General features: G+C 44.2%; 1 protein-coding gene across 1 annotated transcript in view; it reads left to right on the top strand.

Moving 5' to 3' along the window:
- Positions 1–12,915, top strand: part of LOC149453518 (uncharacterized) — a 47,710-nt gene that overhangs the window by 29,305 nt on the left and 5,490 nt on the right. Inside the window, exons 8-18 of the mRNA XM_089688655.1 lie at positions 6,512–6,658; positions 8,617–8,727; positions 9,071–9,259; positions 9,346–9,469; positions 9,555–9,626; positions 9,910–9,981; positions 10,100–10,171; positions 10,386–10,457; positions 10,575–10,835; positions 10,951–11,132; positions 11,269–11,380. Coding sequence (XP_089544781.1) covers positions 6,512–6,658; positions 8,617–8,727; positions 9,071–9,259; positions 9,346–9,469; positions 9,555–9,626; positions 9,910–9,981; positions 10,100–10,171; positions 10,386–10,457; positions 10,575–10,835; positions 10,951–11,132; positions 11,269–11,380 — 1,414 coding nt within the window. The remainder of the gene's footprint in view (positions 1–6,511; positions 6,659–8,616; positions 8,728–9,070; positions 9,260–9,345; positions 9,470–9,554; positions 9,627–9,909; positions 9,982–10,099; positions 10,172–10,385; positions 10,458–10,574; positions 10,836–10,950; positions 11,133–11,268; positions 11,381–12,915) is intronic.

The following is a 12,915-nucleotide window of genomic DNA, read 5'->3' as shown; positions in this document are numbered from 1 at the left end:
AATTTATATATATTTTTATTAAATATTTCAATAAGACAATTTATATATAATTCAAGTTTTACTAAACCCACAACAGTGCAATCAGTCTGTAGATGCAGTAAAGCATGCTTGTTATACTCTCTGTGGGACCTAAGGGGTTAATTCTCCGCATTGTGTAAAAAAGGCTGTTTGATCCTGTCTTCTCTGCCCCTCCTTTTGTTTAAATGACCACCTGATACAGAATGAATCCGTGGTCACATGCACATGCTCAGTTCGGTGTGTATTGTTAGAGAGGTTTCACCATCAGCACAGGGCCAGTCAGCACTGTCCAGACAGAGGGTCAGGGGTTTCACATCCTCCTAGAACAGAAAGAAAACTCCTCCTACAAGCTTTAACCAGTGCTCTGCTGAAGTCACAAGACTGCTCTATACTGCTGATGAGAAAAGGTATTTAGCAGTTTATATTTACTAAAATAATTGCATTTCCATGTTGTGTGTACTGTGGGAGACCAGATATAGTGAATGCGGGGTCCTGGGAGACCAGATATTGTGAATGCGGGGTCCTGGGAGAGCGGATATAGGGAATGCAGGGTCCGGGGAGAGCGGATATAGTGAATGTGGGGTCCAGGGAGAGCGGATATAGTGAATGCGGGGTCCGGGGAGACCGGATATAGTGAATGCGGGGTCCAGGGGGACCGGATATAGGGAATGCAGGGTGCGGGGAGAGCGGATATAGTGAATGTGGGGTCCGGGGAGAGCGGATATAGTGAATGCGGGGTCTGGGGAGAGCGGATATAGTGAATGTGGGGTCCGGGGAGAGCGGATATAGGGAATGCGGGGTTCGGGGAGAGCGGATATAGTGAATGCGGGGTCCTGGGAGACCAGATATTGTGAATGCGGGGTCCTGGGAGAGCGGATATAGGGAATGCAGGGTCCGGGGAGAGCGGATATAGTGAATGTGGGGTCCGGGGAGAGCGGATATAGTGAATGCGGGGACCAGGGGGACCGGATATAGGGAATGCAGGGTCCGGGGAGAGTGGATATAGTGAATGTGGGGTCCGGGGAGAGCGGATATAGTGAATGCGGGGTCTGGGGAGAGCGGATATAGTGAATGTGGGGTCCGGGGAGAGCGGATATAGGGAATGCGGGGTTCGGGGAGAGCGGACATAGTGAATGCGGGGTCCGGGGAGAGCGGATATTGTGAATGCAGGTTCCGGGGAGAGCGGATATAGTGAATGCAGGGTCAATATAATAAATAACCATATACTTATATAATTAATATATATTAATTTAATATTTATTTATTAATATATATATATATATATATTTTTTTTTTATTTTTTTTTTCTTTACATAATGAATTTACATGAATATTTCATTAATATAATTCATTTATAATAAATATATATTCATTGACTATTTAATATAATTTTTATATATTTGCATAATGAATATACATTTAATGAATATTTCATTAATACAATTTATATATAATTAATATATAGTCACAAAATATTTAATTAATCAAATTTAAATATACTTATATAAATGAATATATATTTATTTAAATGTTAATTTATATATATATATATATATATATATATAAAAATGCAAAATTTTATAAGAAAAACACTTTTTTTTCAAAATTTTGGGACGTTTTCATTTATATAGCAGAAAAAAAAAATCCCAGCGGTGAATAAATATCACCAAAATAAAGTTTTATCTGTCTCAAGAAAATGCTAAAAAATTCATCTGGGTACAGTGTTGCATGACCGCGCAATTGTCATTCAAAGTGTGATAGCGCTAAAAGCTAAAATTGGCCTGGACTGGAAAGGGGTGAAAGTGTCCGGACTTGAAGGGGTTAAGGATTTAAGGGAAATTCCACATTAAAGGAGAACTCCACGTTGTCATCCAAAAATAATAAAATGTCACACCTACCGGTACTTTGTGTAACTGGTGATATTTTTTTTTTTTAACTGACATTGTCCAAGGGTTTCTGATTCCGCTGTTTTGTGGGCAGGGCTTTCATGAAAGCGTGCACTGCAGAGAAGGGGGGGGGGCATGGCGTTGGTTGTCCAGGAGGTCAGTGGTCTCTTCCCAGTGGGGCTTCAACAGCGATGGGAATGTCCACCAACCTGGAGGAATAGGTGAGGCTAGGAGGTCACAGCAAATCGAGGAAGTGTAAAAAGGAGACAGGCAGGCCTTTTATGGCAGAATAGACATGCAATGTTCTATTGGCAATCCTCTGAAGAATGTATACTGAGCTGCGCATGCACAGACATCATCCCGTGCGCAGACGTCATCCTGTGCGCAGACGTCATCCCATGCGCAATGTCATCCCATGCGCAATGTCATCCCGTGCGCAGACGTCATCCCATGCACAGACGTCATCCCATGCACAGACGTCATCCCGTGCGCAGACGTCATCCCGTGCGCAGACATCCCATGCACAGACGTCATCCCGTGCGCAAACATCATCCCGTGCCGGCTATTCAAAATGATGGAAGACTGGTACCTGGAAGAACCCTGGGAGAAGATGCCAGTGAAGGACTTCACAGACTGTTGGAACCAAGGTAAGTATGTGTGCCCTTAGTTCTGCTTTAAACACAGTAGGGAGTACCTGTCTTGACTCCTGTATTCCTGAGACACCCCCACACCCTTGCATCACATACACACAGGGGGTGACAACACTTTTCCTATCCTATTTTACAAACTGCCTTCCACCACCTTTCTTCAATCTGAAAAGAATGGAGATTCATATGGAACACAGTTGTTACCCTAATTTCTCCAAAACTCACAAGTTGGCAACAAAACCATCAGATCTTATGTCTGGGGCCGGACAGTGAACTGATGCGTTTCTGACAGTTCCCACTAAAACAACCAGCTCAAGCAGATGAAGTTGAATAAACTGTACTTAGCCTGGGGTTTTCACAGCCTCAAAAGATTTATAGTTACGCCTCATGTCATAAAATCTCAAGCAGAGCCCTCAACAGACTGTAAGGGATCCTGGTCATCGTTGGCTAGATGCTGTAAACCGCCATTAGGCCGAAGACTGCTAACAGCTGTTGTAAAACAGTCTAGAGCAAGGGTGTCAAACTTGTGGCCCTCCAGTTGTTGCCAAACTACAAGTCCTATGAGGCACTGCATGATTGACAGTTACAAGCATGACTCCCAAAGGCAGATGGGACATGATGACACCCTTGGTCTAGTGTACTAGGCATTATCCTAACCTCATTCCATCCCAATCTATTCCAGCACTGAACAAGGATGAAAATGTTGGCATTTACATACAATGAGTCAAAGTGAATATGTGCCAAAATATCAGCACCAAATCCAACTAATCTATTCCTTCTAGTCTCCCTATCACGTACCTGGTGATGGAGGCCAATGGAGAGAGGGCTTCCCTTGCGGCTAAGTTCCGGACTCTCCTGAGAGTGGGACAGTGGGATTCTGGCCCAAAGTTGCACAGGTCGCCTGTAGGAGTGCTGGTTGGTGGTCCACTCAGAAGCACAGCTGGTGCACGGAGATAGGTCTGCAGACAGGAAGCGCCTCTGCGTGGTATGTAAGCACTTCCGGGATTTAGATGTTTCATATTTGGTATGCTGGTTCTCACGGAAAGGGTCTTTATCTAAGCTGTTGAGATGGAAGCCCCATTCTTGGCTTTATGGTCTCCAGAGTATAACATCGAGATGCAGATGATAGGAGAACTATTAGGAAGCTTATAAATGTTTTGGTGTGCTGAAGATGCTTCTGAAACTGGTTTGAGGAGACCACATCTGGTATGTGTTGATATCCAGTTCAGTCTTGCTATAAATGGATCACTGTGGTCAAAGCAAAAATAACCTTTCTATAGACCCCACTTTTTCTTGTAAATGACCCTCTTGAAATGGAGACCCTTCTTCTTTTTGGAGATCCTTACTTGCAAACATACCCTTCTTTCTTCTCATTCCTCTTGTACCAAAATTGTATTGTAACTGTAATGTCTGCCTTAATTTTTTAAAGCACTGCTCAAAACTGTTGGCACTATATAAATCCTGTATAATAATAATAATTTCCAGGAGGCATTGCCTGAAATCTGCAAATAAGAACCAAAGAGAGCGCACCAACCTTGCGCATTACCTCAGCAATACAAACATTTTCTCAAAATAAGATGTGTACTCACAAATGTAGCAATATTAAAAGTGTTTAGTATCCAAGAGTAGATCATAGGAGATCAAGTCAAGCCAATCTCTCAGACAGGGAGATTCTCATAAAAGGCTGACACGTTTCGAAGAGAGATCCCTTCTTTCTCAGAGCCCTTCAAAATGCATCAGCCTTTCTTGAGAGTCTCCTTGTCTGTGAGATTTGCACGCTACTTGATCTCCTGTGGATTGTTGTGTTGTCCAGGCTTCCCCAGCCTTACCTAAGGGCTGCACAACCTTTGATCCCTTGGATTGTTGTGTTGTCCAGGCTTCCCCAGCCTTACCTAAGGGCTGCACAACCTTTGATCCCTTGGATTGTTGTGTTGTCCAGGCTTCCCCAGCCTTACCTAAGGGCTGCACAACCTTTGATTCCTTGGTGGACGTGGTTTACGGAGGTCAATTTATCCACCTATTCCAGATCTAGGTCTCTGAGTGCTGGAGATGTCGTCTTGATTGCCTGAAATCTTCCTAGCCATTCATTGTACACTGGTGAAGACCTCCTTTACTTTTAGAGGTAGAAAAGCTAACATGACCTCCAGTATCTGACACCTTCAAAAACGATGTGCAACACCCTGATATATGCACTGATCTCTCCTACTGAAATTGTGATCTACTCTTGGATTGTTGTGTTGTCCAGGCTTCCCCAGCCTTACCTAAGGGCTGCACAACCTTTGAACCCTTGGTGGACGTGGTTTACAGAGGTCGATTTATCCACCTGTTCCAGATCCAGGTCTCTGAGCGCTGGAGATGTCGTCTTGATTGCCTGAAATCTTCCAGCCGTTCATTGTACTCTGGTGAAGACCTCCTTTACTTTTAGAGGTAGAAAAGCTAACATGACCTCCAGTATCTGACACCTTCAAAAACGATGTGCGACACCCTGATATATGCACTGATCTCCACCTGAATCACACACCTGCTGAGCGACATATCAGACTGGATGTCACTCCACTTCCTTAAACTGAACCTCTCCAAAACCGAGTTTCTTGTCTTCCCCCCACCCCGGACCCCACCCCCCATTGACTTCTCTATCACATCGAACAACGCCACCATCAAACCCGCCCCGCAGGCCAGAGTACTTGGTGTAATTCTGGACTCCAACCTATCCTTCCAGCCCCAAGTGCAATCTTTAACAAACTCGTGCAGACTCCACCTCCGCAACATCGCCAAAATCCGCACGTTCCTAACTCCAGAAACCACTAAACAGCTCATCCACTCCCTCATCATATCACGACTCGACTACTGCAACTCCCTCCTCACTGGCCTGCCTCGCCGCTGGCTATCCCCGCTTCAGTCGATCCTGAATACGGCTGCCAGACTCATTCACCTTTCTAACCGCTCCGTCTCCGCCACCCCCCTCTGCCAATCCCTCCACTGGCTTCCGATTGCGCAACGGATCAAATTCAAAATCCTAACGCTGACGTACAAAGCTGTCCACCATACTGCCCCAAACTACATCACTGACCTAATATCCAAGTACCGCCCAGCACGCACACTCCGCTCCTCACAAGACCTCCTTCTCTCTAGTTCCCTGGTCTCCTCCTCCCATGCCCACCTCCAGGACTTCTCCAGGGTGTCACCCATCCTCTGGAACTCCCTGCCCCAACCCATCAGATTATCACCTACTCTTCTCTCCTTTAGGCACACCCTGAAAACCCATCTCTTCAGGGAAGCCTACCCCACCCCCTGCTAACTTGCCGACCTCCTCCACTCTTCCTACCACTCCATCCCCCACAGCTATCTCCTCCTGTGCCACCACCCACTCCCTCCTAGATTGTAAGCTCGAAAGAGCAGGGCCCTCGATCCCCTCATGTTTTGCATTGTATTGTTGTTGTTCTGTCACATGTTCTGTCCCCCTTTGTAATGTACAGCGCTGAGTGAACTATTGGCGCTTTATAAATACTGTATAATAATAATAATAATAATAATAATCTCTCCTTCTGAAATTGCTTAGTTGCTTTGCTGATGACATGGCTTCAATAGTATCGGTCTAATTGACTTGGAACAAGTATGAAGATCTGGAATTCTGACCTTGCATTTTTTTTCCCCTAAAGTCAACGTACAGCTCTACACTATATGTTGGTGCTTTATAAACAAAGTCATAAGTGATGTCCTTTTATTGAAGATAGTTTTCAGTTCTGGCGGTGACCACAAGATGGCAGGATAAACTAAAAGGGTGGAATGGAAAAGAAAAAAAAGGAAGTGGAACACAATGGTAGGAAGTGAGGTGGCATGCAGGGGCAGGAAGTTCCGGGTGAGACAGGAAGTAGAGCAGAAGACATATTTGGTACTGGCGGCAGGTAATGCTATTTAATATAGCTTCTCATTTCACATCTGTAGCTGCTTATTTCACAGGTGGAGCAGACCCTGCTGTTCTGTGACCAAAGGACCCCATGTAGGAGGAGGTGGAGACCATGGGGGTCAGCTGGCAGGTCACATGACACAGTCAGGGCAGAATTTTGGCTGCTGAAACCTTTTAATCTGGCTGCCTTGAGTGTCAAGGTATTACAGAGTTGCCCAGCTTTCCTAATTTCCAGCGATGGTTTCTAAGCACGTTGCCGTAAGCTTCTGTCCCATCGAACAATCCCGATTATCAGGACTCGCCGAATGTATGATGCAATGCCTTCTTTTTTGAATGCTGATTCACAAAAGAATGCTATGATGCACGTTTAACGAGTTATCATTTTTTTTAGATATTACTGTAGGCGTATGTTCGTTAACTGGGTTAAAAAAAAAAAGACCTCTGTTAAGTCCCCTTTAAATGGTTGCTCCACCCAAAAATCAAATTTCAGTTATAGGATGAATATGCTGGTACAGGTGATGTCTGGTCAGCTGAGCCATCTCCTAGCATGAATTCCACTTCTTCTCCAATAGCAAGATCTCCCTGTCTTAATTCCTGTTCTTCTCCACTTGGATGTTTTCGGTGTTCCTGCTCCTCTTCTTACATTCTAAATAATAAGGGACAATGGGTGAAAAATTCAGAGGGGGGTGATGGAAGTCCCTCATAATGGGGGAGTGTTTGGCTCCCTTAAGAAACACAGAGATGTCACCATAAGAGTCCCCGAGAAAAAGAAGAACTATCAGGAGGTTTAACTTTCCAGCATCCACCAGTAACTTCAAACCCAAAGCATTGGTACTCTCTTAGATAGGGTGGAGCTCACCCTCCATGATGAAATATCATTATTTAGGCCCCATAGTGTCCCACTGATGGGATGGAAAGTGGCACCGGGACATGGTTAAGGTTGAAAGCTGCTCCCTTCAAGAAAACCTGAGCTCTCGAAGACTGGTCTATCTGATGAAATGGAAAGTGGAACCATGACGTTGTTTGGGCCCCATAGTGTCCCACTGACGAAATGGAAAGTGGCAATAGGACATGGTTTAGGTTGACAGCTGCTCCCTTCAAGAAAACCTCAGCTCTCGAAGACTGGTCTATCTGATGAAATGGAAAGTGGAACCATGACGTTGTTTGGGCCCAATAGTGTCCCACTGACGAAATGGAAAGTGGCACCAGGACATGGTTTAGGTTGAAAGCTGCTCCCTTCAAGAAAACCTGAGCTCTCGAAGACTGGTCTATTTGATTAATTTTCCAGCATCCACCAATGACTCCAAACCCAAAGCACTGGTACTCTCTTAGACAGGGTGGACCTCACCCTCCATGATGAAATATCGTTGTTTGGGTCCCATAGTGTCCCACTGAAGAGATGGAAAGTGGCACCGGGACATGGTTTAGGTTGAAAGCTGCTCCCTTCAAGAAAACCTCAGCTCTCGAAGACTGGTCTAGCTGATGAAATGGAAAGTGGAACCTTGACGTTGTTTCAATTGAAAGCCTGTCAAGAAAACCGAGTTCTTGAAGATTAGTCTCCAAACACTTAAGTATGAGCTTTGAGTAATGGCTTAAAAAATAAGTGAGGTTCCTCTGTGGGGTTTCTGGACTTGCTTTCTGAGATAAGGTGAGGAATCTAGTCTGAGAATGTCTCTAAATACATCTAGGATCAAAGTACCACTTAAGACCATTTAGGCATCTCATTTAAATGTCTCCTTTAGCTGAAACGAGCAAACTGATATCATTTTAAAGGGTTTACTTCCCCCAGCTGGTTTGGGAACATCTCAGAATTCTCTAGGAAGAGCTGAAGTCTCAGCTGGAAAAAGGAAGCCTACCCCACCCAACTACAAAATCATTAACAAAGTTCTGACATTGACCATGAAAAAATAGTAAAGCAATATTGCTGTGTTTTTCTACCTAGTAGAAAACGTAGCATATGTGGAATATGTATAACAATATGGCTGCATCTATGGAAATAGAGCATTTCAAACCATGGCCAGAATTTATGACACATTAACACGAGGATCCTTGAGAAAAGAAAATATGAACTTTGGATGGAAAATATGCAATATGAGGTTTACAAATGAAATGCGTTCTAACATTTTGTTTTCTAATCAAATTTTGTGTTTTTTTTTAGATCTCTACAGATCGCTTGACCAAATCGGAAAGGATGGACGAAGACTGGAGTCACATGACTGAGAAAATTTTAAATCTCACCCTGGAGATCATCTACCTGCTGACTGGAGAGGTGAGGGGGATTCTGGGAGGTCACATTATATCACTCTAATCTCTATTAATAAAACACAGACCTGACTGGAGAGGTGAGGAAGATTCTGGGAGGTCACCTGACATCACTTTATCTCTATTAATAAAACACAGACCTGACCAGAGAGGTGAGGAGGATTCTGGGAGGTCACATGATATCACTCTAATCTCTATTAATAAAACACAGACCTGACTGGAGACGTGAGGAGGATTCTGGGAGGTCACATGACATCACTCCTATCTCTATTAATAAAACACAGACCTGACCAGAGAGGTGAGGAGGACTCTGGTCACATTTTATGTACTGTGCTAATTTTTCCCAACAGGATTATGAGGTAGTGAAGAAGACCGCTCGAAAACATATTACACACAGAGAAGGTCATCATTTATCAAAAGGATTTAACAGAAGCTTCACTACAATCATGTCACTGCCTTCATCCCTGATACCTGAAAAACACAACAATAAAAAGATTCTAGAAGTCACCAAGAAGATCATTGAGCTGCTGACAGGAGAGGTGAGCGATGCCGGGAATTCTGGGACATTCTCCAGTAACAGACAAGGGATGTGTCTGGATGGTGACTGTATCATTGTGTGTGTCAGGTTCCTATAAGGTGTCAGGATGTCACTGTCTATTTCTCCATGGAGGAGTGGGAGTATTTAGAAGGACACAAGGATCTCTACAAGGACGTCATGATGGAGGATCAGCCGACCCTCACATCACCGGGTAAGAGGAGACTTTATTATAGAGGACACACCTAGATTCCCTCCAGAAACAATGTACTCAGTCTGTGTGTGTGTTTCCTACACAGAGAAAAACACCAACAAAAAGCTCCAAAGAGTCCCCAGCAATTTGGCAAGTCAGCCACCCCGCACATCACAGGGTAAGAGGAGACTTTATCGTAAAGGAAAGAGCAATATGGAGGGTCCACCTTGATCAGGGGTGTCCAAACTATGGCCCTCCAGGTGTTGAGGAACTGCAAGTCCCATGAGGCCTTGTAAGACTCTTGACATCCACAGGCAAGACACCCAGAGGTCGAGGCATGATGAAACTTGTAGTACTTCAGCTGGAGGGCCATTGTTTGGACACCCCTGACCTAGATCCTCCATCATATGATAAACACATGGAAACAATGGATTCAGTCAGTGTGTGTGTTTCCTAAACAGAGGAAAACACCAACAAAAAGCTCCAAGGAGTCTCCAGCAATTTGACAAGCCAGCCGCCCCTCACATCACCAGGTAAAAGGAGACTTTATCATATAGGAGAGAGCAGTACGGAGGGTCCACCTAGATCCCCCATCATCTGATAAACACATATAAACAATGGATTCAGTCAGTGTGTGTGTTTCCTTCACAGAGAAGAACACCAACAAAAAGCTTCAAGGAGTCCTCAGCAATTTGGCGAGCCAGCCACCCCGCACATCACCAGGTAAGAGGAGACTTTATTGTAAAGGAGAGAGCAGTACGGAGGGTCCACCTAGATCCCCCATCATCTGATAAACACATAGAAACAATGGATTCAGTCAGTGTGTATGTTTCCTACAGATGGATCCAGTAATGGGAACCCACCAAAGAGGTGTCCCCATCATCTGATAAACACATAGAAACAATGTAATTATTCAGTGTTTGTGTTTCCTACACAGAAAAGAACACAGACAAAAAACTTCAAAGAATCCCCAGCAATTTGGCGAGCCAGCCACTGCGCACATCGCCAGGTAAGACGAGACTTTATCGCATAGGAGAGAGCAGTACGGAGGTCCACCTAGATCCCCCATCATCTGATAAACACATAGAAACAATGGATTCAGTCAATGTGTGTGTTTCCTACACAGAGAAGAACACCGACAAAAAACTTCAAAGAGTTCCCAGCAATTTGGCGAGCCAGCCACCCCGCACATCACCGGGTAAGAGGAGACTTTATCGTATAGGAGAGAGCAGTACGGAGGTCCACCTAGATCCCCCATCATCTGATAAACACATAGAAACAATGGATTCAGTCAGTGTGTGTGTTTCCTACACTGAGAAGAACACTGACAAAAAACTTCAAAGAATCCCCAGCAATTTGGCGAGCCAGCCGCCGCACACATCACCAGGTAAGAGGACCTTTTATCGTAGAGGATAGAGCAGTGTGCAGGTCCACCTAGATCCCCCATCATCTGATAAACACATAGAAACAATGGATTCAGTCAGTGTGTGTGTTTCCTACAGATGGATCCAGTAATGGGAACCCACCAGAGAGATGTCCTCTGTATGTCCAGGATTCCTCAAAGGAAGATCTCAGTCCCAGTCCGATATATTCCCGGGATTCCATGCAGGAAGATGGCAGTCCCAGTCCTCTGTGTTCACGGGATTCCACACAGGAGGACCACAGCACCCCAGACCATTTTTCGGTAGGTGGAACTGTGGGCTTCATTAAATACCAAAGTAAATCTTCGCACTGTAGGGAAGGTTATTGATGTTACTAACATCATATTCTTCTACTCTTCCCAGAAAGACATTAACTGTCACTTGTTGTGTGTCACCTAGCTTGAAAACCTGGCAAATATAAAAGTTGAAGAGATAGACGAAGAAGAAGAGATGCTTATTAGAAAGTACTGGCAACGTAAGGCAGAGGAAGGTCCCATAGAGATCGGAGCAGGTGGGTAATGGAGAGCTTTGGTTTCCATCTGGATCCATGTAGCACAGTTATGTTTTGTTCTGTGCTGTAGTTGTCCCATCCTTGTGTAGATCCTCTGACTTTTTTCCAAGGCTGGTTGTTGTCTCTCTACATTTTATTAACCACTTCATGTCCGGACACTTTCACCCCCTTCCAGTCCAGGCCAATTTTCAGCTTTCGGCGCTGTCACACTTTGAATGAGAATTGCGCAGTCATACAACACTGTACCCATATGAATTTTTTAGCATTTTTTTTATACAGATAAAACTTTATTTTGGTGGTATTTATTCACCACTGGGATTTTTTTTTATTGCTATGTAAATTAAAAAGTCCAAAAATTTTGAAAAAAAGTGTTTTTCTTTTAAAATTTTGCAAATAAATAATCTTCATAAATCTTGGCCAAAATTTATTTGGTTATCTTTTTAGAAAAAAAAAATAACCCAAATTAGTTTATAACCAAAAATTATAATTTTTCAAACATGTTTTTACATTTTTATTTTATTTTTTTCATACTATTGTTTGTTTTTGTTTTTTACATACTGTCACCCTAGCAGTACAGTGTCACCATAGTGACACTGTACTACTTGTGGGGGGTGATAAAGATTTTTTTTTTTTTTCTTCACTCTGATTGTTTTTACACCCATAAAGGCTGTAACAGCAATCATTTCTCCTTCTCTCTGGCTGCATTCCTGCAGCCATTGAGAAATACTGTGAGAGCTGTGATTGGTCACAGCTTGTCCCATGGTACAAGGCTGTTGTGAATAGCCCTTTACCATGTGATCTCTGTGATCATTCACAGATTTCACGAGTAGTAAGCAATGATTTTAGAAGTGACATCTTGCTTACTACTATTCATGTGATCACTGATTTAGCCAATCAGGGATCACATGATTGGGACCTCACACAGAGGTCCCGTACAGCGATCGGCATCGGATTGTGGCGCTGCGCGCTCCAGGGCAGTGCGCACAGGCTGTAAATGCAGACACCATTTATAAATGGCAACCCGCTCCTGCACTGCCCCCGTCCTCTCTCAGTACGTTTGCTTGGTTTAGCATGGCCAAGAGTTCAAACCTCCGTTGTTGATTTTTTTTATCTCTGTAAAACTGTTGGGTGTGACACCTTGTGTATCATGGTGTGAGAGGGTGTCACCAGCCAGTGGAGTCCCTAGGCGAGTGACACCTATCGCACGGGGTGACACCAAACCCTCTCCACGAGCTCCACGAAAAGGAAAGTTTTAAAGCAAGCCGACGATCCCCACAAGATGGATCGGATCTGTGGATTGAGCATAATGGATCCATTATGCTCCCCAATCCGCAGATCCGATCCATCTTGCTGGGATCGTCGGCTTGTAACCTATACGGGGTTAACTGATCTAGGCTGTGCAAGATCCGGGACTTATCTGTAACCAGGAAATGCGGCCGCGATAGCAAGAACCTCCTCCATCTGACATCACTTCTCGAGCACTGGGCAGACTGGACCGGTGTTGAAAGATCAGTTAACCCCCGTATAGGTTGCAA

This window comes from Staurois parvus, unplaced genomic scaffold (assembly GCF_062004578.1).
Source record: "Staurois parvus isolate SC_StPar_1 unplaced genomic scaffold, SC_StPar_1.0 ptg000449l, whole genome shotgun sequence".
NCBI lineage: Eukaryota > Metazoa > Chordata > Amphibia > Anura > Ranidae > Staurois > Staurois parvus.
This window is presented reverse-complemented; position numbering and strand designations above follow the sequence as displayed.